Raw genomic sequence first — 26,039 nt, forward strand, 5'->3', positions numbered from 1 at the left:
GTGTTACCATTGCCTCCACAAGGTTGCATGAATGTATGCGTCTTAATATTCTATAAGAATAAACGCGCTTTTGTTATCGTGTATAATCACGTGTAGACAACACAAAGCTCAAATCTTCTCAACTTAAACGCGTTGGATGGTCATCAAGAAGAAGAATGCATACATTTACTCTATACTATTAACAACTCAGTGATCGAGCAACATGTTCTGTGCAAGTGAGTAATGCTAAGAAGACATTCTCACACGTCTCCATTCTGACGCATCCTCTCTTCCTTAACAGTCTCGGGCGAGCCTCCAGTAACACCGGTGATTTCGAAAAAGAGTGGATTGGTGTATGAACAACGATTGATCCTGAAGTACATACAAGAGAACGGAAAAGATCCGATAACGGGAGATACATTGACAGAGGATGATCTAATAGAAATCAAAGCAAGTGAGTATTGATTCATGTCACCTTTCGAGAGGATGAAAACGAGACCTAAAAATACATTATCAACTAGAAGGCTGTTGATGAGCATGTTTCATACATGCGATGCTTATTCTACACTAGCTGATCGATTGCGAATCAAGAATGCGTGCTGTTAGAGCTTTGACTGACACTATCTTGCTCATTCCCATAGATCCAAAGACCGTTGCACCGAGACCACCGTCACATTCATCCATTCCGTCCCTACTTTCGACCCTACAGAATGAGATCGATGCATCCGTCTTGGAAACATTCACACTCAAGAAAGCATACGACAGTGTCAGACAAGAGCTTGCACATGCACTATATGCCAACGATAGCGCAAATCGTGTGATTGCACGATTACTATGGGAACGTGATGAAGCACGTACAGCTTTGGCAAGTTTGCGAGATTCGATGGGACAAAATGGTGCTACTGGAAGAGATGCGGAAATGACAGATGCAAACAATGCATCCACTTCCGAAATAAGAGGAATGCCAGGCTCATACATTGCCACGATTGATGAAACATCTGCAACACTTTCCTCTACAAGAAAAGCTAAAATGAAACGAAAACCAGAAGGATATACCCAAGCATCCAGCGTATCGCAATTCGCACAGCTCGAGAGCGTGCCCTCCTTACACACCACAAGATCTCCCGGAGTGACTGCATTGGATGTTTCACTAGATGGAGATCTGCTCTTGACAGGTGGGAAGGATAAGCAGGTACAGGTATACAGGAGATCGACCGGCAAGACTATAGCAACACTAAAAGGACATAGCGATGCCATCAATAAAGTACTATTTGTCAGATCTTTGGTCGGTGTAGAGTTCGGCAACATATCTGAGAACGGAGAAGTTCCTGAATGGGCGGTCAGTGCTAGTGCTGATCACAGTGTGCACGTATGGAAAGCGGATGGGAATGAAAAGAATGCATATTCACTTGCCCATTCGATTACATCGTTCAAGAAAGCGATCACAGGACTGGCCGTCCATCCTTCAGGACTGTACTTTGCAGCAGCATCAGAAGATGGCACGATTGGATTTTTCGATGTATCATCTGGCGAGCGACTTCTACAGATCGAAGCCTCGCACCAGTACACCAGCCTAGACATTCATCCTGACGGAACCCTTCTGGCTGCCGGCACTTCGTCTGGCTCCGTTGTGATTTACGATGTCAAGACGGGTCAAGAGAGTGCTTCGTTCAGCTCAGAGTCATCAACCAGTGTCTCTTCTCTAAATTTCAGTGAAAATGGCTATCTATTAGCAAGCGCGACATCTTCCATGGTAGAAATATGGGACCTACGTAAACTGTCAAAGTCCGGAACGATTGCAGTGGAAGCAGCTGATGCGAAAGGAAACCCTCTCCCAATCACCGTTCAATTTGACCCTAGTGCTCAATTTTTGGCCGTTGTCGGATCTGATGTTCGCATTTATGCTAATAAGACATGGCAGCTATTATGGTCTTCCAATGATGCTCATTCTGCACCAATTACGGACTGTAAATGGAGTTGGGATAAAGGTGCTCTGTTTACTTCAAGTTTGGACAGATCTGTTCGGTCTTTTGCTCCACAACAGAGCTGAGAGACGGACAAAGTATGTACTGCATTAATGTTCTGTAACTACTTTCTATCATCTTAAATTGTACTATTGGCTATCTCACTCGATGAAACTTTGGAAAGTAAGAATTATAATGTTTGGAAAATCCATGTATATAAGTTGAAATGCAAAACAATGTCCATGAGGTATGAAAAGCATGAGTTGAAGCAATGCCAAATGAAAGAAAGAGGCACTCTACAAGAGCAAGAAAGTGGTAAATTAAAGCATGAAAGCAAGAGCTATAAGCAAACTCTTAAAGTGCAAAGAAAGCAAGGATGGCGCCCAATCCCAATGTAGCAGAGAGTGTTAATGGCATATTTTGTGATGAGAGGATAGACGAAGCGCCAGAAGAGCCGCTGCCGGAGGAACCAAAGTTACCTGCTTTGTTTCCGCTACTGCTTCCGCTTGAGGAGCTGTTTGAAGTAGGGTTTGTATCTCCCGGAGAAGCAATACCACCACTTCCTGAGACATTACGGTTGGTTTCCACATAAGAGTCACCCAATTGCAAGCCCAAGCATTGGTAGATAGGCTCAAGTGTTTGTTTGGGAGTATGTGCTAAAGCCATAGGTAGAACGACTTCAGTTGCCAATTCGACACTTTGTTTGTACAAATCGTGTTCCAAAACAATATAACCGGTACTCAAAGTGTCAGAATTGTTCAAAATTTGTGTAAAGTTACCAACAACAGAAGCAGCGCTAACCTGACCTGCTCCGATACGCCAATCGTTTGTGTCGTATGTCATTGTATCACTTGTGCTAGTCCACATGATTGGTGTTAGACCCAAAATCTTGCAAATTGCACGAACACGATCATCGATATCACCGTAAGGAGGACGCATGGTAACAGGTGTAACACCGGTAACTTGACGAATAACCTCCATTGTCCAAGCCAATTCTAACAAAATTTGTTGATTTGTTTGTGTTGTCAAAGCAGGGTGAGACCATGTATGAACACTGAGTTGATGTCCGTTCATGTATTCATAACGCAATAAATCTTGACGAGAAAGAGCACGAGAACCAACGATGAAGAAAGTTGTTTTCAAATTTTGTGATTCAAGGTAATCGAGCAATTGAGGAGTGTAAGGAGATGGTCCATCATCGTATGACAATCCCCAGTGGTTCTTTTCCGGGCAAGCTGTGATATCAGAAGGTGCAGTGTGTCCACCACAGGTCCAATATCTGTTTGCAGCAGCATTTGCGCCGAATTGACCGTTACATGTTCCATCAGTGATGGGAATGTCTGGAACGCTTGAAAGATCGTATTTAGCAATGAATTGTTGTGATAGAGCTAGACTTGGATCAGGGCTCTTGTCCAAAGCGGGGAAACTAGAAACAACAACTGCACTTTGACTTGGCAATGGAGGAGCGTTTGAGATGGAAGGGTTTTGTGCTCCACCGGTGTAAGTTGTCTTTGGTGGCACTTCGGAAACGCTTGCATCTGTTCCACTTGTGATTGTGGCAATGACTGAACTAACAGAAGCGGGAAGAGTGCCACTGAAAGCAGAGAATGCACCTGTCGTTTGACGTCCTTGTTGACGTTTCACGGCAAAATATTGAGATGGCGTTGGGTTTGGCTTGCGTGCTTGTAATCCTTGACCGTCATTACCGGGTTGTGCTACATTTGGTAAAGCGGATGACAAAGCGACAAAAGAGGCCGCTAAGCCCAAGAAAGCATTAACTTGGACCATGATGAGGGTATGTTTGGGATTAGGATACGTGAACTGAGAGAATCTCGTAAACTAAATCTATCTTGATGGTGGAAAGAGAAGAATTGAATTGAAGCACACACGACAAGAAAAGAAAACGGGTTCAATATCATATGTTTTACAAGTGAATCTTTCTCCAGATCAACATTTTCATACTGTCATTCTGCTGCCAAGCATTTTCCGTTTCTTTTGTTCCCATTAAGACCAATCACGCAGAAATCTCCATTACGAATGAAATACATAACAGTGTACAGATGCGTGTATTGATAGGGGCGCAAACAGGAACCTAAAAATTTAATATCTGCAAGGTTAGTAAACAGTTTGATTGAGGCGTTTAACCAGTGTTTCCTACTTTTCGAATTCGGAAGTTTCCGTCTCTGGGGGGCAAAGAGACTGTTGATCACTTCTTCCAGAGTATAGGCGCGCGTCAACCCTTGATATTCAATAGTCACCAGGCCAGTGTAAAATTCAAAACCCGAAATAATCGCCTTTTTCACCGAAATGAATCTCGACTTTCATTTACCCGGAGTCCTGAGCTTTTGTGCATGATAAGCCAAATGCATGCAAATTTTCATTGCTTTTTGGGCATACAGACAGTCAATTTCATTCCCGCCTAATGTACAGCCACTCAGAATGTCAGGCGTATCAGGCGTGTACATTTTGATACGACAATCGGATCTTGGCGTCCGTTAATTGACATTTAATGCATGCACATAAGTGACCACTACTATGAATAGTCCCTGCTCAGTCAGGCCCAGCCCATACAAAAGATTTCAGTCTTACAACAGTTTCAGTAGCGGTCATCATTGGCGTACAAAAATCCCTTTAGCTTCTCGTATAGTGATCACCGCAATCCCGCCACTTAAATTGTGCTTCGAGTTATTGTTGTATTGTGCATGATTCCATTTAAGGAGGATAAAGCCCGTTCTAAGGAAGGATATGTGGTTACATAAGCATATTCAATAAAGATTTGCATCTTTGACACAGAGAAAGGAGGATCAATGATTCTACTTCTTATTTCATCCTACAACATCACAACATTCATCATCACCATTAGACTTCACAGATGCATCTCTCTCTTTTTGAGATTAATAGACTGAGTCAGGCTCGCTCCAATTTAAAATGTCAAGACATCTTTCTATCAGCCATCCTTTGGTATGCAATAAGCAGATCAACACAACCAACACTTTCTTGTTCATTAGCAACAGCCAGGAAGTGCAGCATTCCCATTACAAACGCGCCCACGCCGCGTACAACGCCTATAGAAGGTAGAACGCCCCCCGCCCGCCAAAGAGGTTGGGTTGATGTGCTGGAATGCATGTACGCCTTAAATTCAAGAAGAAATGACAGAAGTACGCGTTCCAAAACGATCTGAGCGTTGTTTGTGTGTCAAATTGGAAAAGAGACAGTAAATCCTTCCCTCTCCTTGCCATCATATCAGTCTATCCAGCAAATAGAGACCAACAGTCAAGATGTCATCCGATCGTGATCTCTTTTTGGCTTACGGAGCTTTGATGAGCGGTGCAATTTTGCCAATCTATCATGGCTCATTCGCATCTTTACGCACACCTTTGTCCACTCAAAAAGCATTGAAAAAGTCACGCAAAGGTGAAGATGATGAAGATGATGATGAAAGTGTCACCCTTCCCGAAACATTAACAGCTGAAGATGCATATTGGCTTCCAGTAATCGGTTCAGTGGTCTTGTTCAGCATGTTTTTGGTATTCAAATATTTGGATAAAGTTTGGGTTGATCGTGTATTGGGATTCTACTTTGGTTTCGTTGGTACATTTGCAGTTACAAAAGTATTCTTACTTATTGCCAGAGGAACAGGTCTTTTACGACAATTCACTGCTTCTCGTTTCCTCTTAACTCAAACCAAACCTGACGCAAAAACAAAGAAATCGCAAACTGTCGATATTCTCGCCCTTCGCGTAACAGCTCTTCATCCTCCTATCGTATTGGCTTCGTCCGGATTGGTTGTTGCATACTTGCTCACTCGTCATTGGATTGCAAGCAATGTGATCGCTCTTTCACTTTCGCTATCCTCCATCTCGATGCTTTCACTCGACTCTTTCCAAACAGGAGGAATCATGCTTATGGGTTTATTCTTGTACGACATCTTTTGGGTTTTCGGCACAAACGTGATGGTATCCGTCGCTCGTGGATTTGATGGACCAATCAAGATCGTTTGGCCAAAGAACTTGTTCGCTGGCTTGATTGACAGTAACACAAAATGGCAAATGACAATGTTGGGTTTGGGTGATATTGTGATTCCGGGAATCTTTGTTGCACTCGCTCTACGATTCGATCAACATCTGTACGTCAAAAAGCATCCTAAAAGCTTGATCACCAAGAATGATACCGGTTTCCCCAAACCTTACTTCCATGCAACTATGATTGGTTATGTTGCTGGCTTGGCTACTACAATGGGCGTTATGCATTTCACCAAAGCTGCTCAACCTGCTTTGCTTTACCTTTCACCTGCTTGCATTTTGTCGGTCGCCTTGCGTGCTTTGCAAAGAGGTGAATTACAACAAGTTTGGTCGTGGAAAGAGGAAACAGAAGATGAAGATGAAAAGAAGAAATCTGCTGCTAACAAGAAGAAAGCCATCAAAGATCAAGCTGAAGACGGAGAAGAAGAACAAGAATGGGAAGGTGTAGATGGAGAAGGTACTGTTTCGGGATCGGAAATTTCAAACAAGAAAGGATCCACTCGTCGTCGTGGAAAGAAATCTTCAGCTGAATAGATATGGGATGCTAAAAGTGATTTTTCACATCATTTTAACCCTCATTTGTACTATCTATGCACATCAACACAATACAAGAAAATGTTAAATTAGTTTCATTGATGATATACAAACGATACAAGCCTGATCGCGAAGCGAGTGTGATAATTTGTGCTGAAAACAATATGCTGAGAATACAGAAAAAGACAGAGGCTACAGAAAGAGAAAGGACAATACACATACATAGTGGCGGACAGAATTGAGGATGAAAAGAAGGGATGGAGATCGCTCAGAAGACCATCTCAATCTCCTCTTCACCCAATGCTAATGCTGACCAATTGTTCGATTTGTGTAAACTGGCACGTTCGAGGATAAACTTTCCTTCTTTGTACCTTTGACTTGCTTCGAATGCACGAAGGTAAGACCAACCAACGCTTCTTTGACAAGTTGCACAGCTAAGGTCAGCAACGGTATGTAACCCAGTCAAAAGTTGTCGGTCTTCTTTTTGACCTGAACGAATGTTCAAGATTGAAAAGAATAAGTATGCCTTTCCATCCCGACCTGAGAATGCTTTTGAGATTAGTTCATCTTGCAAGGCTAATGTTGTACCGCAACTTGCACAAAGGTAAGAAGGACTTTCTTCAAAAGAAGTCAAGATTTCCGTTCCACATGAAGGCGTTGCAGGAAGAGCGGAACGATCATCAATTGCTCTACGTTTGCCCAAAGCTTTTGTACTTCTTTGATACAGCAGGTCTTCTTCTTGGACTGATTTGCTGTACTTTTGATCTAATTCATTATCCAGATCAAACAATGCTCTTCGAGCTAGGTTTAGTCCTTTTTGATATGCTTCAAGCTTTTGATTCGTATCTTCGTCTACATGTGTTGTTGGAGTTGCCTTTTCTTCTTTGCTTCCTTGCATACATGCTGCTGCTGCTCCTAATGGTGAATTAGGCATGGCCAGTTGACTGTCCCTTCTGGCGAAAGGTGATCCATACCAAGAAGGATTTGTGAAAGCGCTTGCATTTCCTTCATCTTCATCTTCTTCCAAGATCAAGCTTTCTTCGTCATCATCTTCATTGGACCCTTGATTGATTTCAGCAGCAGGTTGTAATTTGATTGGATGCTGCTTTTGGTGTTGTTGTTGAGTAGGCGGCGGTGAAAATCTTTGTTGAATGCTAAATGAGAATTGACTTTCTGATTCACTTGTTGATTGTGAAGAAGTTGATAAAACTGAAGTTGGTGAATTTGCCATTTGAATTGGCATACTTGGCCAAGAAGGAGAAGGAGAGGTCATCTTTTTTGTTTTGTGTCACAATGCCAAAGAGTTGAATGTCATGTTCGTCATCAAGACAGAAAGCTTAGTAGCTCCTTCTTCCCTTGGAAATGTTTATTTGTGACAACAATGATGATTGTGTGTGTGTGTGATCAAAACAGGAAAGTGGGTGCCGAGCCCATTCATAAGAAGTGTACTAATTTCCGGTTCAATTCGGATCAACAAAAAGGGGAACGCCCTTTATCCGTGCGGCCAACAGTTGTGTGCACTTCTATGGTCAGATCACTTCACCAAAATATTGATTTCATTATCTCCCTTTTAAAAGTTATTACCTCACCTATCGATCAAAAGACGTGCGTGCGTGGGGTGCGAGTGCATACGGATAAGTCTTGAAGCACTAAAGCACATACACATGCACAGCAAAGAGCCACAAACTCTTATTTTTGCATACGCTTGCATCCTTTTGCATGTTTTAGTGCCAAATTCAACGTTTTACATGGCAAGCATGTGACATCCTCCGACATGCTCGTACGAGCGTGGCAGCTAGCACATGTTGACTGTATAAAATGTGAGCCACGGACTATCAGATAAGGAACGACGATGTTTAAAGTGTCATGATACCGAAGAGGAAGCCATCGTCATTGTCATACTTCAGAAAGGGGCATTCCATCATGACCTGCCTGAATTCAAATCAGTAGAATATGAAGATCACGTGGAAGAATACATTCAATAGTCAATAGAGAATGAGCATTCCCCTTGTTGGATGATGACCCTATTGGTGCAGGTGTATTTTAATGCATTACGATTTTCTCAGCTGATTTTTAATAAACATTTCACTATTGGATCGCATGTTCGGCTCCTTTTCTGGTTAGTCGGCACAACCCTACTAGCTTAAACGCGCTAAATCCCTTTAACCCCAGGGTTGCTTGCCAATCACCGGCCTTGAACAAAACACACAGCTAAAGTACATCACTCTTGTATTTCATCAAATTTAACTTTAATCACGACACTTTTCAAGAAAACAAAAAGCTTCGGTCTTCATTCTCGCGGATTCTTCTTTGTTGACCATCATATCACCTCAAACACTGATCACAATCATGGCTTGCCCAGTCAATCATCCTGCTTTTCATGCTTTGATCTTCTTATTAGGCATCATCGTTGTTCTTTCAAGGTATGCTCGTGCTGAACCAATCTCCAATGCAGCGCCTCAATTGGTCTCTTTTGCAGGTCCAGCTCTTTCAGAAGCTATGCAACATTTCGTTCAAGATCCTTTACCCGTAGCCGCTTCATATGCCCAAAGGCTGCTATGACGACGAGTCGTGATCGTTCGCAAGTCAACACACAAGCACCTTGCCATGATGTATTCTACCTGTTCAAATCATTCAATTTTTGCTTCAACAATTACACAATTATGATACAAAGGTGAGCACGCAAGCTTCTTTTCGAAGACAAAAACTTCTAGCTGACACTTCTCAAAAGCTCTTCACCTTCTCCAGAAAATTTGTACCAACAAAAGCTTCATTAATCTGAATACCCTTGGTTTGCCACATCGTACACCCAATCAGACAACCTTGAGCACAATCTCACCATAAGGCACATCTTGCTTTGCCGATAATTTACGTGCGGTCACCAACGACAAAACCTGATAAAAAGCACGAGCAGCAATGGCAGGCTAAAGATGAGGAAAAGAAGAAATCTGTCAGTATGCCACTTGGACTACAGCTCACACCTTGCATACGCACTTGGGCATCAGATACAGGCGCCAAATCGCTAAACATCAACATATCGTCTTCCTTTAATCCTGCTCGGATTGCAGAGACGTAATCGAGAAATTGCACATTCTCTTGTTCTGCCATTGCTTGACTGCTCAGTTGCTCTTGTGCCTCACCTTCCTCGCCACCCAATTGAAAACCTTCTGCTGCTGCAATTCCGGCATCTCCAGCATTAAGAGTAGTGCGACGATGGTCTGGTGTACCATGACTGAGATCACTACGACGACTGATTCTACGAATGCCACTTGGAGTTTCGATATCAAATGAACGAGTATTTATCCCTAATGTAGTTTCGCCGGCTAATGTTGTATCATCGATACCTGGTAAGATTGTTGAACGACGTGCCCATGGCATTTCAATTGGTTGACTATCCATTCCAGCTCGACCAATTTCAACATCCCAGTCATTGGCATTATTATCCAATGTTTGGTCTGGGAATCCACTTTGATCACCATCAAAGAAGGGCATCTCTCCATTGTCAGCCTGGAAAGGAACTTGTTCGCCTTGACCAAAGTGATCGTTTAAATTCCCATCCAACCCTTCTTGGTACTCGGTAGGAGATGCTAAGCTTCCAAGTTGAGCTAAACGTGCATCCATGCATGTAGTCCAAAGCTGAGTCAAAACGTTTGAGCCACTGAAAACAATACCAGGACCAAAAATGTTTGTTCGTGCAAGTTGTTGTGCTTCTTTGATCAGTTGACGTTTACGTTCTTTTGCACGTAGAATTGCCATTTTCTCCGCATAATTTTCTCCAATATTTTCGATTCGAGCAAAACTTAATTCTAACGAACGATCAGCAACGGCAAGACGAGGTCTTTTGGCCGGACGTTCATCTTCGTTGTGTTGAGGAGCATTTTGGTCCTGTGCCTGAGGGAAGCCATCTTCCATAGGAATGTCAAATCTTTTTCAGAATAATGTCAGTAGACATTCAATACTACCTTCGAGCTTTACTCACCCAGTGTCGTCTCCAAGAGCATTGAGATCGAATCCACCTGCACCAGTGGTGGTCATATCTAAGTCCTGGCCTAAATCCAATTGAATGCCATCTTGAAGAGCTTGAGGTAAGTCCAGATCATCCAATCCCAGCATACCGAGATCGGTTTGATGACCCAAAGGAGTAATTTCACCAGGACGCATGATCGTGTTTGGTTCTGCTGTATATGGCTGATGTTGAGGGGTAAAGATGCCCAGACCATGGTCAAAACTACCTTCACGAGCGCGTCCCAAAGATTGTTCATAGAGACTACTTCCAAACATGCTCAAACTATCACTAATCGTGTTTGAAAAATCACCAATTTGTGAAGAGATTTGATCCTCCGTCAATTCGAGCCAATCAACACTGATGGAAAAACCGTGACGATGCAATTCTGAAAGGCAGGGCGCAGTCACGGTTTCGTGTGTATGTTTTCCACGATTAGGCAAATCGATTGCGCCTGTATCTTGACCCACAACAGCGATTCCTCCGATCGTCTGAACAACACCATGAGGTGACTGTAAGATAGCTTTGCGAATTGCATTATATGCGCCTTGAACGTCATGAGCCCAGAAATCAGTCTACGGAAAGGATTTTTCGAGAGGACCACTTAAGCAATCGCGAATGTATGCGCAGTTGATGGCATCTACTTACTTGTTTGTTGTACACACGAACTACGCCGTACATCAGAATGCCTGATGTGCGCAATGCCAATGGCTGTGCAGGTCGAGCGACCTCATTGCTGATGAGAGAGAGAGCGCATGAATAGACTTGGTTGTATTGTGTTCTAACTTCAACAAACCTTCAACTTACCATGTCTTGCGCACGTCAAAAGAGACAATTTCGCGTTTTGAGATCTTTTTGAAAGCAGTTGCGGTTGTATTGCTCATCGTACTGGCAAGCCTGTGAATTTGACACGGATGCATGCTGAGCAACAGTGATGAGAGAATGTTTGAAAATACGAAAACTCACCATGCAAGGTGCAAGCCAGCAGCCTGTTTGCTCAAGAGGTAATCTTGATTGTAGAACATCTTGATGTGGATGAGTGAGCTGATGATGGAAGATGGGATGGAGACGGAGACAGATGTGTGAACGAGGAATACGTACAATCTTTCATCGACTTACACGGTTTCATCATTTCACGCGACGTGAATTGAGGTAGAATGCCTCTCCGTCTCATCAATCGCCGCTCTTCAGATCTTGTAGGATACAATTGTATGTTGACTGAATTGCTATTCATTCTCCGCGAAATAGAATACAATTGACAGATGGATTAGGACTTTGATCGATTCACGGTACACGGTCGTCACTCGTGTTTGGCGTCAATTCGGTTGATTAATTTGACGCTTAATCGGGCGGCGTTCTGCGCGTGTGTGTGTGCACCCACATCCTTAACGCAGCGACGCATAATTTTGACAAAAAATCGCCGGCGCACGGACGAAAATGTCAATTGAAGAATAAATGCATTAAATATAAACTTCCTCCTCCTCTTTGAGTTCCACAACCACACTGGCCGGAAAGGTGGGGCGATGGATTGCAAGGTACAAGTATGGGCAGTAGACATATCAGAATTCAAATTATGGAAAAATGACAATATCAAAGATGATGGTTTAATCGATTCATTCTTGCCTACCAAAGAAGAACAAGATAAAGTCAGGAGATATGTGCGAGAAATTGATCAAATTCGATCTTTGACAGGCAAGATTTTGGCACATTATGCAGTCTGTTCTACATTCGGAGATACTATTTGGGGCGATATTCGATTTCAAGTAGGTCAGTCAGGTCGACCTTACCTTGCAAAACCACAACACGCTTTCGACTACAATATCACGCATGATGGAGATTGGGTAGCAATCGCGTTTGCAAGACGGCCTTCCCTTCAACAATCTCCACCTTTTTTCACTTCGATCGGAATTGATGTGATGGAAGTCCACCTGCCTTCATTCGAACAGGATGCTGAATCTTTTGTTGAAACAATGGAAATTACGCTGACCGAATCTGAACGGAAATGGATTCTCGATACTCAACCTGAAGATAGCATTGCTTTGGTAAATCATCAGGGTGTCTCTGGGATTGAATACCAAAATGCACAGGAATCGGAACGATTGCGACGGCTATACACACTTTGGACGTACAAGGAAGCATTCACGAAAGCGCATGGAGTTGGACTTTCATTTGATTTCTCTCGTCTTGAACTTGCCATGTGGAATAGACACACACCTCAATCTTCAATACTGTCAATACAACCTGCACAAAGCAAAGGCAATCGTGATGTAAATGCAAGCGACATTTCAGATACCCAAAACTGCCACTTTGACGAAATCCACTTACCGCCAGGGGAGTTTCATCGAAGCGTCTATCTAGGAAAGGAGACCATCAAAGGTGGAGGGACAGGTTCAGGTTCAATTCTGGTGATTTGCTCACGCAAAGATGAATTACAGGTGTCACAGGTACCGCATTCAGGAATGACTGCTAGCCAAGCTGAGAAAGAAGGTCTTGTAAAAATGTGGACATTAGAGGAACTGATGGTAAAGTCAAAAGAATGTATGAATGGAACCACAAAGGCAGGATGATCAACATCGAACATGGTTCTTCCAAGAAAGCTGAAATGTATTATAGGCCCAAGAATATATAATAGTAGAGTTTTGCTATTGGTGACTATTGACCTCACTTCTGCTCTCCCTTGCCCTTTGTAAAAGATGTGCACATAAGTCAAATCCGATTGCTTCGTCTGCCAATCCAGTCTCACTGGTTGATTGCGGTAAAGACCTTGGCGGAGACACCAATGAGTCTTGTACTCCCATCACGCAAGTTGCAGCTCTGTTTGGATTTTTGGGGATCCGACGAGGTACTGGTACTTCTCCGGTATAGTTTTGATTCTCTTCTGCTTCACTGAGCTGCAGCAAAGAAGGTTTCTTGGGGTGTTTGCGTCTTGGAATGTTGCTAGGGCGAAGGACAGGACTGTATGAAGAATCTGATGGGATGAGCTTCCCTTCACTTTTTGGCATATCGAAAGACTCTGTTGAAAAGGCCGAACGAAGTTGGGATCCATTTTCGAATCTCTGGTATTGATCAACTTTTCCTCTCCAAGCAGTTCGGATTTCAACGGATTCGGAATCGTTCTCCAGAACACTAGTTGCATCCATGGTGGAGTCCAGGTATGTGCTTCCATAGTCATCTTCATTGGCCTCCGAGGTATTGTGATGCTCTTGCTTCTTTTCGGCACCACTTGCTTGTAAATACCTTTGCAAATCAGTTTTCGCTGGCGCTTCCTCTCTGATATGAAGGAAATCTGATACCCTGACCCTGTGATACGCTGGTTGGATGTCTGTATCAAATGATTCTTGGTGGTATTGCTTCTGTTGAGCAAGTAGTGCTTGCAAAGCTGCTTCTCGATGACTTCCGCTTCTGGCGTGTTCTCTCCAAGCACGTAAGCGTGACTGTCGATTTCGTTCACCCTGATCCGTGAGCATCGCTTTCAATTTCGTCGAGAGCTCATCTCCTGTTTCGATCCATAATCCTTCTGGTCTACTGCCCCAATCTTCAATTGTGGAATCATTCGATCGGACAGATCCAAGTGCTTGTAAGCTCAAATCTCGGGTACGACGGGAAGGAGTAGTGAAGAATGCGTCCGATCCATTTGTTTGGATTAATGATCTGTCCATCAAATCAGACGAAGCTGCACTTCGATCACCATCTTGAACGAAAGCGGGAGTTGATGCACTGCGTGCACTCATCGTTCTACCCTCAAGACTGGTGTGACAAGTGGCGAATGTTTGAGATTCGCTGATCATGCTTGCTTCTCCTGGTGTGTAGTATAGTGAGTTACCCTCTGAGAACGAAGCAGTTATCCTCTCTTCTTCTTCCTGTCTTCCTGTTCGTCCATCTTCTTCATCTTGCAATAAATACTCTTCTAACACATCTTCGATCGGCTCATGATACTCGGTATACCGCCCAGAGCTTCGTGAACCGAACGTGCTGCGGCGCAATTGAGGACCGTATAAGCTTGACTTTTGTTGTTGGCGCTCGTCGAATGAAGAATTTGGGTGTATCGTATCATTCAGAGGAGAATGTGTAGATTGAAGAATGGGCATGCGTGCCTGAAGATCAAGGTTGAACAAGATTCGTTCTGCATCGTGTCCCGTAGATTCAACGAGTGTACCATTCGAAGAAACGGCTGGGCTCATTGATATAAAGTTGCCTGATGATGTGATTGCCTTGCCAAGAGCCGATCCAGGAGCAGCTGAAATGGAAAAGGGATGAGAGATTTTACGAGGACTTTCTGGCAATCGTTGTTGCCAAGCTTCTTCTAGTCTTGGGCTGCTCGTTTTGCCGAATCTCTTGAAGTGTGTTTGAGTCGTCTGATGTGTAGCATGGTTGGCTTGCACAGCAGTCACGTTTCTTGATGAGAACAGAGTTGACCACCGTTTGGGATCCAATACGTTACGTGCTTTGATGGTGGATAAAGGCACAGAAGGATCTGTCCTGCCGCGTTGGTGCAGTTTGATTTTGGTGAAATGTGGTTCTTGATTTCGTTTTCCGTCATCCTTTGCGAGAGAATGAGGATAAAAGTTGGTCAATTTAGGTGATTGAGGTGCTGAAATCGGATTAAAGACATTTCTTGTTTGATGTGCAGCATAAAATGGATCATCAGCAGAATTCTTTTTCTTTTCGATTAGCGTTGGTTCTGAAATATCATTTGTTGTGATCGCAGAACGAACATGACGAAGATTGCGTTTTGGTGATGATTTGACGGTATCGCAAGCATCAAAGGAACGCATACCGCCAGATGTACGGTAAGATCCACTTTGCCTTGCCATTGCGCGATCGATGAGAGAAGGTGATTGAGGGTAAGCCGGAAAGAGTAAAGTAGGTGTTCTTAAGTCAGAGTCAGCCTCAGCTCTTTCTTCTTTACGTTGAAAGGATGCTTTGGTCATATTTAAAGGAGGCAGAGATTCGTTTGCTTTCCTTCTCATTTTTGCAGGTTTCCAATGTATGCGTTTGAGGGTAGTTTGTGATTGTTGAAGGATTCTACTAGAAAGTGCGTTCAAGAAAATGTGGTAGTGATGGCGTGATAAAGGAAGAGATATAGCATCGTTGAACACTCCTTTCGTAGATTCAATTATCGGACCCGGATCCTTCTCATACGGGCCAGCTTTGTGATGACGAATGAACGGCGATTGCTTCGAAGATCGACAAGGGACCATCCAGCGGCTCGTGGCTTTGAAGGTTGTCACGAAAACCAATTTATATCATCTTTGTATTGCATAATCTAGCCAAACGGCTTCCAACATTCTGCATCGGTCAAAACAGATTTTATGCGAGAACAACCCTAAATAAAATTCCCCGAAATTTGCCTATGTGGAACGGAACAGAGTGATGGGCTGTGTAATTGGGTATGGAAGCGAAGACGGCCAAAAATAAACTTTTACTGGGCATTGATTGATGTATGTCTTGACATATTCAACCACATTCATGCGCCTCTCTCTCTCTGCTGTTCCGACGGCAATCTCCCCATGCGGTCCCTTTTGATTGATTGATTGTCACCGTGCATGAACGCCCAATTTCCAATCACCGACGGACGGGGAGGCTACTGTACAAAATTCTATTGAATGGATTTACTGTACATGTTTGTTTTCATTTCCATGATGTGCCAATCTTTTGTAATAGATCAAAAGCAAGCGAACGTGGATCTGACAAAGGAGGCACAAAGGCCTGTTCCGCTTCAACAGAGGAAGGTGCCGCTCCTCCTTCTTCTCCTTGTTGCATACCCACACTGGATAATGCAAATCCATCGGGTAAACCTTGTATTGGTTCATATAACCGCGCACAGCCACAAGTTGCTTTCGTCATCAATGTACTCCTTCCGCCTTGACGTGGAAGAACAAAGAAGACGAATTGACAAAGGGATGGATACAGATGGTATAAAAGTGCTTGCTCTGAATGAAGCATGGAAGAATTCTGAGATACGTCATCCAAATAAGACTGTAATGCACCACCGTCGTCTCTCCTCTCTTGCAGTGCTACCTGCAACGATCCCGGCCAAAGTTGTATCTTGGACAACTTCATCAGAATATAATTAATCTCTTCATCCCGTATTCTTGAAAGAGGTGCAGACCCATACAGCCGAGTGTCTTCAATATACCTTTCCAAAGTCGATGAGAACCGTTCCACGAGAAAAGGTAAAGAGATCGCAGCAGTTCGACGGAATTGTCTATGACTTGATCCGCTTGCCTTCTTCGAACAAAGCAAAACCAACAAATCCAAACACCAATAAGCAAATGCTTCTCTTGGCACCTTTAATCCGGCCACCAAGCCTGCTACTTTGCCCGATTTGTCATCCTCCTCTTCTACGCTGGTAGAATGACGTCTTCCTCGATTAGAAAGAGTAGGTGATGCAGGCGCACGAATTTGTGAACGATTGTCGACACCTTCCATCTTTGAAGTATCTTGAATTGCTTTGACGAGTGTTTCAATGCAACCTTGTGGTACGTATTCATTTCCCAATTTCGGCCATACATTCCGTTCTATAGTACTCAAGAGAATCAAATCAAACACTTCTTCTGCATCTTGCTCTTCTACACTCATTTCCAATATAGGCGAACAATCAGCGGTCAGAGCAGCAGCCAAAGCAGAAACCATACTTGCCCAGATGTCTTGCTTCAGGCTCTCTTCAACTTCAACTTCATCCAAATTTGCACATGTTGATCTCACCAACTTGCACAATGCAATCAGACTACCTTTCCATAATGGCGTCGCCTTTTCTGCAGATGAAGCTTGCTTTTTGGGACAGTCATAACGAAGCTTCAAAGGGATTGCCAAGGCGAGGTAGATCTGTTGTAGAGCGCTCGAGCGATATACCTCCTTATCTTTTGACCACTGGTCGAACAAAGTGACAATATGATCGGTAGCATACCTGTTCAAAGCAAGATAAGTCGCACCTCCTGCATTGCTTGGCACGAAAGCCAAAGAAGAATATTCTGCCAAATCCATCAAAACACGCGAAACGATCACAGGTGATAATTGCAAGCTGGCAATTCGTGTAGTGATACTGGCTTGCAAGGCAGTCAAACGTTCACTGTCCGAAATACGTTCCTTCCCCTTTGCGTACATTAACGCTGTTTTGAGACAAGATAACATCACGTTGACTTCATCAGAGCTTAGTTCGGTCATCAAGGCAGCGTACAATGGTGTCACTGTTTCCACATATGCCAGCAGATTGGCTTGAGTGTACGTTGCAGGGATGCTTTGAATATTATTACCGATCTCGCACCAAACGCTCCAAGCAGAACGCATTGCTGCTTTTATGGAATCTTGTTGAGACGAAGGTACACTGTGGATCTGCAGGATATGATGAAGAGCTTGAATGGAAGCTTGTGAGACAGAGCTTGGCCCTGCTAGGAAACCTTGCTTGATGTTGACGAGAAGCTGTTGCCAAACCTCTGTAGCAGTGATCAGCTTTTCGACAAATACTTGACGGATTATCCTTCCTGTATTGGTAAAGGCCAGAACGCGGCTTTCATCCCATTCTTTCTTCAACCCACCATCTTTCGTGCTTTGAGAGTTGGTGTGCAGACTGTCAAGTAACGTCAAAAGGATTTCACCCATCACGTTGACCTTCCATACCTCCTCCGATAATACATTGCCATACTGATCCAAGATATTGAACAGAATTGAAATCGCACCATTTCGTACTTGAAGTCGTCTATCCTCCGTCAATGTACGCACATTGGACAAGATATGAATCCACATATCTTTCATATCTGTACTCTTCTCCTCTCCTTCGCCTTTTCCTGCACGGGAGCTGACTTCTGCTGTGATTCCCCAAAGGGTACCTCCTGCTGTAAGGGAAATATTCACATCTTCGTCCTGTTCACTAAATCGTGTCAATGTCTCAACGCATACCTTCAGCTGATTTTGATCAAGTCTTGATAACAAATCCGAGCAGACGATTTGCATGGCATTGAATGCAACTTTGATGAGCGGAATATTGCTGCGATCTTCTTCGGATTGGATTGGTTTACAGGTGGCAGCAAAAACAGAAAACAGCGTCTCCCATCCGGTTTGTAAGCTATGCCCGTATGTTTGCAGAACGGTCAAGAAAGTTTCGATACCATTCTTGCGAACGTCAATGTCTACAGGTGATTTTCGTCTCCCATCCAAAATACTTTGCTTTGCTAGAACTTCGATCGATTGATTTTGTACCTGCACCACTACTTCTTTCGAAGGCTCGTTCAAAGCAGAAAGAATGAAATTGTCCAGTGCAGTGGCAGCTTGCATACGAAGGCTTGGACGTAAGGCATACTTGGATGCCAATGTGAGCATGTGCTGCGTGACCAAATCCCATGCTCGCTTTAATTCTGGCGAGTCTGCCAATCTTCGTACGTTCAACATAGACACCGTTGCCAGAGAAGAAAGCGGAGAACTTCGATTCAGAACAGATGCCGGTGCTTGTCTTTCACCATGTTCTGCTAAGCCTACGTGATCCGCATCAAGCTCACACAAAGCTTCCATGAACGGGAGGAGCGCAGAATCGCCGAGGGAAGTCGTATTTTCAAATACCTTGCCGACATCGTTTAGCAATGTAGCATTGTCAATCGCCTGTAACGCTACCGGTCTTCCAGTCGTTGAGTCAATTCCAGCAGCGGATGAAAACCCTGCCGGAATGGTGGATAGAGCAGAAATGGACGCCATACTTGGTTTTGGCTTGTATGCATCAACATTTGATATCGACGATGTATTCGTTTCTCCAGTAGCACCTGCTTCAGAGCTCTTTCTCCTGTTGATACTCCTTCGCAAGATGTATTCAGCATCACAAAGTGTTTCCAAAACATCCCGCCAATGAGTTCCTAAACTTCCTGAGAGGTAGTATGCGATTTGCGTAACAGCTTTTAAGCATGCTGCATTTCGTTCGCTCAGATGAGCGTCAACTTCTTCATTCCCTGATGCACGACTACGCATTGATAACAATCGTACCATCACTGTTTTTGGAATAGCAAATCGGGTCAATGAAGCAATCAAAGCATCCCGAGGTGAGACTAGACCCAGAGCTCCTGTCGTGTTGGTGAAATTTCTTAATGCGATCAAAACTTCAGCAAAGAGAAAGTCGTCACACTTGGCGGAAAGGAAGAACGTGAAGCTATCCAATAGAGGAGCCCAACATTGCTGTACCATATCGCGCACTACTGCAACCTCTTTGTGGTCTTGTTCTGGTAGCGAGGAGAAATCGAGAGAAGGAGGTGCTCGAGGTGCAGAGCGTGGTCGAGTGTTGACGAATCGAGAATAGACTGGTAACGCAAATGCTGCTAATGATTGTGCTACATGTACCAATGCTTGCAGAGCCAAAAGGTAGATGTAAGTTGAGGGTACTTGCGGAGCATCTGATTTGTCCAGTTGATCGATCAACTGTACACTCGGTACACTTGTTTGACTTAATCCAACAGCGGTCATTGCTGATACATCTGTGCTGCTCTTCAATCCAATTGCAACACTAGCCACTTCTGCAGCAGTGTTATAGATACCTGAAGAGCTTCGTCTGCCTTCTCCTTTAGCGCCGTCTTTGTGTCCCTTTGATGCTGATTCGTCCATTTGAAGAGAAGCATCTGCGATTCCGATCAAATTTGGTCTCTCTGTTGCTAGATTATGCAATGTATCGACTAATTGAGTGAATATAGCAGTAGAATTGGGCTTGCTATCGAACCATTTCCACAAGTTCCGCATCAGAACACCATCAGAGCATAGACTTCTAGTCGCTTCGATTGCCAAGACACGCTGCCACGACGGTATATGCTCTTGAGCTGAAGGGATAGCCTCGGATGATGAAGAAACTCGTCTGTTTGAATCGGAAGGATTTGAAATGAACCGTAGTAGGATGCTCATCAAGATTTCTACTTCAACGACCAGTTCTGCGCTGAATTGGCGTAGCAAGACGAACAGTAATCGTATAAGTCGTAGCGTTGTTGGAAATGAAGGCTGTTCATTGAACGCCTTGATAAGCAATGGGCACGTTGATTGTCGTAGACAGAGTAGAAGTTCTGGATGGGTATCTGGACGGAATAGATGTGCATGATTGGTCAGGACTGATTCAATCAACTCCAACGTAAATGTTCGTGGTAGTGATTGTAGACCCAAGAAGGTGCTTTGATCATTATTTGCAAGTGCATTCAGATCTGAGATGATCAAATATGCATCCCGGGAGCACGGGAACAATGTGACAGATTCGGAAGTGCCGGGTAGGGGTACAGTCATTGTCGCCAATGGTGCAGAAGCTGCCGCATCTTCTCCTCCAGATTTGATTGCATTCAGAATTTGATCTTCATCTTTCACTTTTTCAAATACCGTCATTACCGCTTGACGTAAAGTGGCAGATGCTGTTGAGCTTACTACTCCGATTCTACTTTCTTGCAGATTGAAGCATAATCGTAAGGTTTGAGCCAAGACGTCATAATGTATTGACTCATATCCACTCAATAAGCTTGATACGGCTTGTAAGACCTTCAAATGTACCTCAACATCGTTGCGAGATTCTGTAACGTGTCCAAGCAAATTCACCAATTCTGGACAATCTTCATCTCGCACGATTCGTAGGCCAATGACCCTCTGCAGCAAGCCAACTGCAATTCCTACTACTTTTGGAGTTGATGTCTTTCCTTGACATGCAAGTATGATAGGTTGTAAGAGTATATTATCCTTTAATTGAATTGCCTCTTCACCTTTAGCTGCCAATAAAACGTCACCTTTTGTTCGTAAAGATGTTAAAGCTGCGTCACTTGCTATTCGAACGTCTGGACTTTTCCTCTTTGATTCTGAGGATAATGCTGTCAATTCGGACAGCAATAGCTGTGACATGATGAATTGTGGAATCCTCTCTATGATGGTGAATGTTAAAGGAAGTGTATATGATAAATGGGTCCAATTTTGTTTAATCCTCGCACGGCCTCCGCGAAAGTACGCCTTAAATTTAGCACCAAGCCACACCAATCAAAATCTGCAATAGAAACGTGTCAATGGGATGGACAAATTCTATGGCAATCACACTAAATCAGCATTTTACTTGATTGACTGAGAATGTCACTGTTCAATTTACATTAAGACCATCTACTCATCATTGCCATTCAATTCATATCCCGATTACCATGCCTGAACGCCCATTTACACGTGCCACGCTCTTGGCCATACGCCAAAAGAATGATAGACGCGTTGTGATTGAATAAGAAGATGCATCCATTAATCGCGTTTAGACTTTCTTCTTCCTTCATCATACAACAACAAACATGCCACCAAGGGAAGATCGTATCATAATCCTAACAACGGGTGCACGTTGGACAAGAGCTGTTCATGGAATATATGAGTTATTTCAACGTCCAACAATTCAAATACCAACTCGTGTAGGAAGAAGGAATAACACTTCCACATCCTCAACAATCGATTCCAGCGAATACATCGTTGGAGCAGAATTGGATGAATTAATCGCACGACATGAGCGAATTGATGTAGTTTATCCAATCAGAGGTGGAAAAGTGAAAGATTGGGATGCTCTTTTGGCCATTTGGCGACACATCCTTCTCAATCAATTACACCTTCGAATTTCGCAAAATGATTGCCCTCTGCTTGTCTCTTTACCGCCAAACCTTTCGCGAGATGATCAAGCATATGCTACCAGACTCTTGTTCGAAAATTTCAACCTTCCAAGCTTGAGTATTGCAGAAGAACCTATTTTGAGTTCTTATGCTGCCGGTGCTCTAACTTCTACTGTTGTCGACTTTGGTTGGGAAAATTGCACAGTTTCACCAGTGATGGAAAACGTTGGTGTAATTCATACTGCCGTTCAACGTTCAAGCGTTGGAATACGGCATATCGCTCTTTATCTTGCCCATCTTTTGAGCAGAGATGAAAGTGTAGTACAAGCTTTGATCAAACTTGATGCAACCCGTTCAGCAAGAAGTACCGCTAATGTGGATCAAGAAAGTGCAGGCGATCTACTTGCAATCAGATTGTTTGAATTGGCTGTTGAATTGATCAAAGAAGGAAAAGTACGAGCTGCAGGTCAAGGAGGTGAAGGAGAAGGTGCTCATGCACGTGGGCGACATCGTGAGGATGAGGCAGAATTTGATGTTGCAGCTGCATTAGTAGCAGGACGTGAAAAAGCAGCAATTGAAGAACAGGAAAGGAAAAACAAAGCTGCTTTAGAAGCTGCAAATAAGGCAAGCGAAGAGACGGGCGTGGCCGTTCCTGCAGAAGCAGAAGCATTGACAGCCGCAGACGGAACATCGGCTGATGCACAAGCAGGAGCGACTGACGAGGAAGGATCAGAAACGATCGTCTTCCAAGGTCTACGTGTTCGTGTATCTCCTGGTCCATTACTGCAAGCATCAGAAGTTCTTTGGGACCCAAGCGTATTGTTGAACATGCGAGGAAGTTTGGCTAAATCTTCAGCCAGATCGATGGGACAGTATGACTTCGGCATCAATGGTTCTGTTCATGAAGATTTCACAGTCATGCGTTCGCTAACGGAGACTATCTCTGCTGCAATCAACAGTGTTGTGGACGTAGACCGTCGTCCGCAATTATGGGAAACACTTTTACCTACCGGAGCACCGGCAAAATTGATTGCAAACATCAACACTGCTATCGTTAAAGCATCACATGCATATTTGGCCAGTAATGCTGATAATGCACCTGGAACGACAGCTTTGGCAGGCTTTGGTGGTGGTGGAAGTACAGGATTGAATTCTGCTTTGGCTTCTGCTGGTCCTACTTCGCGTGAAAGTCCGGGTATGGGAGGTGATATTGAAGGTGGTGCACAACCAACAACGGCAAGATGCATCAAAACGCCAGACTATTTTGCTGAATTCAAAGATCGAACAGATTTAGCACCATTTTTGGGAGCGACAATATATGCTAAATTAGCATTCACCGATCCTTATGGACGCTTGGTCACATCTAAAGCTGTTTACAACGAGAAAGGTCCTTCGGCATCCTTCCTTATCTCTGCTCCGTCATAGAAGATGTATGTATTTATTGCAATGAAAAGAAATGTCCTTGTATACAATAAATATTTCAATGTATGCGAACGAATGACACAACCCAATCGATGATCCATTCTATCCATCCTCCACGATAGTCTGCATCACGAGAAGCGGTTGTCAAAGGTGCATATCGTAGGGATCCAGTGGGCAATTCTACTATCGACAAACTTTGTTGTTCTTCGTCATCCCTGGCCAGCCTGTCCAAAGCTCCATTTGCATAGGCTGGTGATGATCCTTTGCCTCGTTTTGGTAGAACATGCGATGGTATTATACGTGCAAGGCTTGCACATTCAAGATTACCCAAATGAGCGGGAATGGTCCAAATTCGTAAAATCTCACTATTTTCCACGCCTTCCGTATCCTGTTCGTTTGGTTTTGTAGAAATTTCATCTGAGAATGGATTTAATGTTGCTCTATCCAACGGCTTGTTCTCTTCGAAATGTAAGACAGCTTTTAGAATGTATACTGCCGATTGCATAAAATCATCACCACCCGTTTCCATCAAGACTGCATCATCCAGTAACCATTGTAATCTGCGCCCATAACGATCGCTCGATTGTGCTTCGAGTAATCGCTTTAAAGCAGCAAAGAATGGTCGAACACCAATGTTGGACGGTGTACAGAATCGTTTACAGAACGTTTGTAGATCCTGTAGTCTTCTTTGACGAGCTGAATTACTTCGTAGGTGGGCTTTGTCTTGTTGAGAGAGGGAAAAGGGAGGTAGTTGCACCAATAGACTATGCAAGTATGCCTGTCGTCTTTGTGCTTGATTGGCATGGAAGGCGGACCTTCTCTGTTCTGCTAGTCGACCAAAATATTCCTGCTCGCTTTTTGGTAGCTTTGATTTGAAGAGCTCTAATTGTGCTGTTGGGTCAACTGTATCACTTGGGCTGTTAGTATCATCCCGATAAGTGATCGGAATTATCGATTCGGGAGAAGAGGTAGTGGTTGATGACTGTGCTAGATGAGCGTCAAACAGGCGTATGAATATTTCGACATCTTCCCTTTTGGGAGTATTAGCAGATGTCATCCTGGGGACAATATTTGTAGAAAAGAAGAAAGGTGTGGAGAAAACGTTTCAAATTTAAGGCTTAAAAGTTGAAAGGTGCATACACTCACTCTACATACAACACGCGTACAGCTAATCATTCTCATTTTATGACGACGATTTACATATGATTGGCCCTATACTCTTTAATGGCACCTTCAAATCCATCTTGATCAACAATGAAGCCAAGAGAAAGAGCATAAGAATTATCAAATGCACGTGGCCAACTTGAAACAATTCTCTTGCATGTCTCATCATGTTCAAATTTGATCAAAGCAACAGCATCATCTCCTTTAACGTTACGTAAAGCTTGAATGATATCATGCACAGAAACAGTAAAACCGGGTAATTGAACACTTCTTGACCATGGCAAGATGTTCTTGCTTAGATCAGTGTTTGAGAGCAATTGCTTGGCTTTGACAAAGTTAGCGAGTGTCGTAGAAGGTTTAGCAACCCAAACGCCAGTTTGCTGCAAAATTGCATCTTCAAGACCACTTCCGATAGGACAAATTGCTTCTTGTCCTGCCAAAGGCTCACGAACGATACCCGAAACAAATGCAGATGTTGCACGAGAAGGTGGGCCCGGACGAGGAACGATTGTAGGAAGCTTGATTGAAATTCCATTAACGAAACCTTTTCGAGTGTATTCCGTAACATAGTATTCACAAATTAGCTTTTCCGTTCCATATGCGCCTTCAGGTGTACATGAAGTTGAAGGTAAGACTTCGTCAGGTAATTGTCCACCGTAAGTTGCTACACTTGAGGTAAAGATGAAGGTGATTGGTTTATCTTGCTTTGTTTTTTGATGACGTGCTTTCTCTAGTAATGCTCTTGTACTGTCCACATTCACACGCATTCCCAAATCCCAATTCTCTTCACTTCCTAAACTCATGATTCCATGCATAGAATAAATCACATCTGGTTTACCATACTTTGTCGTGAATAAAGCTTGCATGTTGGAATCATCACTTAAATCCGCTTTGATTGTGATGCATTCTGATTTTGTACCTTTTAAGCTTGATGGTATTTTTGGTTCTACGATATCTGCTAGAACAAATTTGAACGATGTTTCTGGTTCCAATTCTACCAATTTACCTGGCAACAATGAGCCGAGCCAGCCTCCTGCTCCGGTGATTAGAATTGTTTGTGAATCGATTGCCATCTTAAGTTGTTGTGCTAAGGAGCGAGATGGTGTTGTCAATAGATTGTTGATATGATGATGATCTTTATATTTCAACGTGAGAGAGTATAAGAGTGGGGGGTGAACAAGATTTGATATGGACGTTGGACTTATTCGGGCCAAGGAGGGCGTCAAAATATTAGCCGAGTACGGAAGTCCGTTCGGAGTGGGTAGGGCCGAGAAAAGGTCGTTAAGGAGGAAAGATGGAAGTGATCGGATAAAAGTTTCTGTTTCCTTGCATTATAGTAACCTTCTTCCGATTCTCCGATCAAATACACCGAGATAAG

General features: G+C 43.5%; 11 protein-coding genes across 11 annotated transcripts; 4 read left to right on the forward strand and 7 right to left on the reverse strand.

Moving 5' to 3' along the window:
• Positions 1-202: 202 nt before the first annotated feature.
• On the forward strand, positions 203-2,029 carry FA14DRAFT_168770 (putative PRP19-non-snRNP spliceosome component required for DNA repair; the record flags this gene model as incomplete). Its single annotated transcript, XM_025500163.1, has 3 exons — positions 203-215; positions 281-433; positions 621-2,029. The coding sequence occupies 3 exons, from the start codon at positions 203-205 to the stop codon at positions 2,027-2,029; spliced, it is 1,575 nt and encodes a 524-aa protein (XP_025353046.1).
• Positions 2,030-2,387: 358 nt separating this feature from the next.
• On the reverse strand, positions 2,388-3,548 carry FA14DRAFT_112943 (glycoside hydrolase/deacetylase; the record flags this gene model as incomplete). The annotated part of the gene is made up of 1 exon (XM_025495991.1): positions 2,388-3,548. A coding segment is annotated over one exon (1,161 nt), but the record flags the coding sequence as incomplete, so codon positions are not given.
• Positions 3,549-5,221: 1,673 nt separating this feature from the next.
• Positions 5,222-6,499, forward strand: FA14DRAFT_157445 (uncharacterized protein; the record flags this gene model as incomplete). The annotated part of the gene is made up of 1 exon (XM_025497895.1): positions 5,222-6,499. The coding sequence occupies one exon, from the start codon at positions 5,222-5,224 to the stop codon at positions 6,497-6,499; it is 1,278 nt and encodes a 425-aa protein (XP_025353048.1).
• A 310-nt stretch (positions 6,500-6,809) lies between these two features.
• FA14DRAFT_116326 (yippee-like protein) lies at positions 6,810-7,106 on the reverse strand (the record flags this gene model as incomplete). Its single annotated transcript, XM_025496167.1, has 1 exon — positions 6,810-7,106. A coding segment is annotated over one exon (297 nt), but the record flags the coding sequence as incomplete, so codon positions are not given.
• Positions 7,107-9,312: 2,206 nt separating this feature from the next.
• FA14DRAFT_181427 (uncharacterized protein) lies at positions 9,313-11,527 on the reverse strand (the record flags this gene model as incomplete). The annotated part of the gene is made up of 6 exons (XM_025501099.1): positions 9,313-9,423; positions 9,494-10,424; positions 10,479-11,077; positions 11,151-11,238; positions 11,310-11,399; positions 11,469-11,527. The coding sequence occupies 6 exons, from the start codon at positions 11,525-11,527 to the stop codon at positions 9,313-9,315; spliced, it is 1,878 nt and encodes a 625-aa protein (XP_025353050.1).
• A 468-nt stretch (positions 11,528-11,995) lies between these two features.
• Positions 11,996-13,106, forward strand: FA14DRAFT_77332 (4'-phosphopantetheinyl transferase). The gene has a single exon (XM_025502865.1). It carries the CDS (start codon positions 12,026-12,028, stop codon positions 13,067-13,069), a length of 1,044 nt encoding a protein of 347 aa, XP_025353051.1. The 5' UTR covers positions 11,996-12,025; the 3' UTR covers positions 13,070-13,106.
• Positions 13,107-15,918, reverse strand: FA14DRAFT_77331 (uncharacterized protein). The gene has a single exon (XM_025502864.1). It carries the CDS (start codon positions 15,701-15,703, stop codon positions 13,145-13,147), a length of 2,559 nt encoding a protein of 852 aa, XP_025353052.1. The 5' UTR covers positions 15,704-15,918; the 3' UTR covers positions 13,107-13,144.
• A 611-nt stretch (positions 15,919-16,529) lies between these two features.
• On the reverse strand, positions 16,530-21,344 carry FA14DRAFT_108908 (uncharacterized protein; the record flags this gene model as incomplete). The annotated part of the gene is made up of 2 exons (XM_025495856.1): positions 16,530-16,843; positions 16,904-21,344. Coding segments are annotated over 2 exons (4,755 nt in total), but the record flags the coding sequence as incomplete, so codon positions are not given.
• Positions 21,345-21,744: 400 nt separating this feature from the next.
• Positions 21,745-23,500, forward strand: FA14DRAFT_149411 (actin-domain-containing protein; the record flags this gene model as incomplete). The annotated part of the gene is made up of 2 exons (XM_025497397.1): positions 21,745-23,201; positions 23,292-23,500. The coding sequence occupies exons 1-2, from the start codon at positions 21,770-21,772 to the stop codon at positions 23,498-23,500; spliced, it is 1,641 nt and encodes a 546-aa protein (XP_025353054.1). The 5' UTR covers positions 21,745-21,769.
• Positions 23,501-23,555: 55 nt separating this feature from the next.
• FA14DRAFT_185691 (uncharacterized protein) lies at positions 23,556-24,639 on the reverse strand (the record flags this gene model as incomplete). The annotated part of the gene is made up of 1 exon (XM_025501472.1): positions 23,556-24,639. Exon 1 carries the CDS (start codon positions 24,552-24,554, stop codon positions 23,556-23,558), a length of 999 nt encoding a protein of 332 aa, XP_025353055.1. The 5' UTR covers positions 24,555-24,639.
• Positions 24,618-25,946, reverse strand: FA14DRAFT_191828 (NAD-P-binding protein). The gene has a single exon (XM_025501894.1). It carries the CDS (start codon positions 25,732-25,734, stop codon positions 24,694-24,696), a length of 1,041 nt encoding a protein of 346 aa, XP_025353056.1. The 5' UTR covers positions 25,735-25,946; the 3' UTR covers positions 24,618-24,693.
• Positions 25,947-26,039: the final 93 nt, after the last annotated feature.

This window comes from Meira miltonrushii (assembly GCF_003144205.1).
Source record: "Meira miltonrushii strain MCA 3882 unplaced genomic scaffold FA14scaffold_4, whole genome shotgun sequence".
In the NCBI taxonomy this organism is placed as follows: domain Eukaryota; kingdom Fungi; phylum Basidiomycota; class Exobasidiomycetes; order Exobasidiales; family Brachybasidiaceae; genus Meira; species Meira miltonrushii.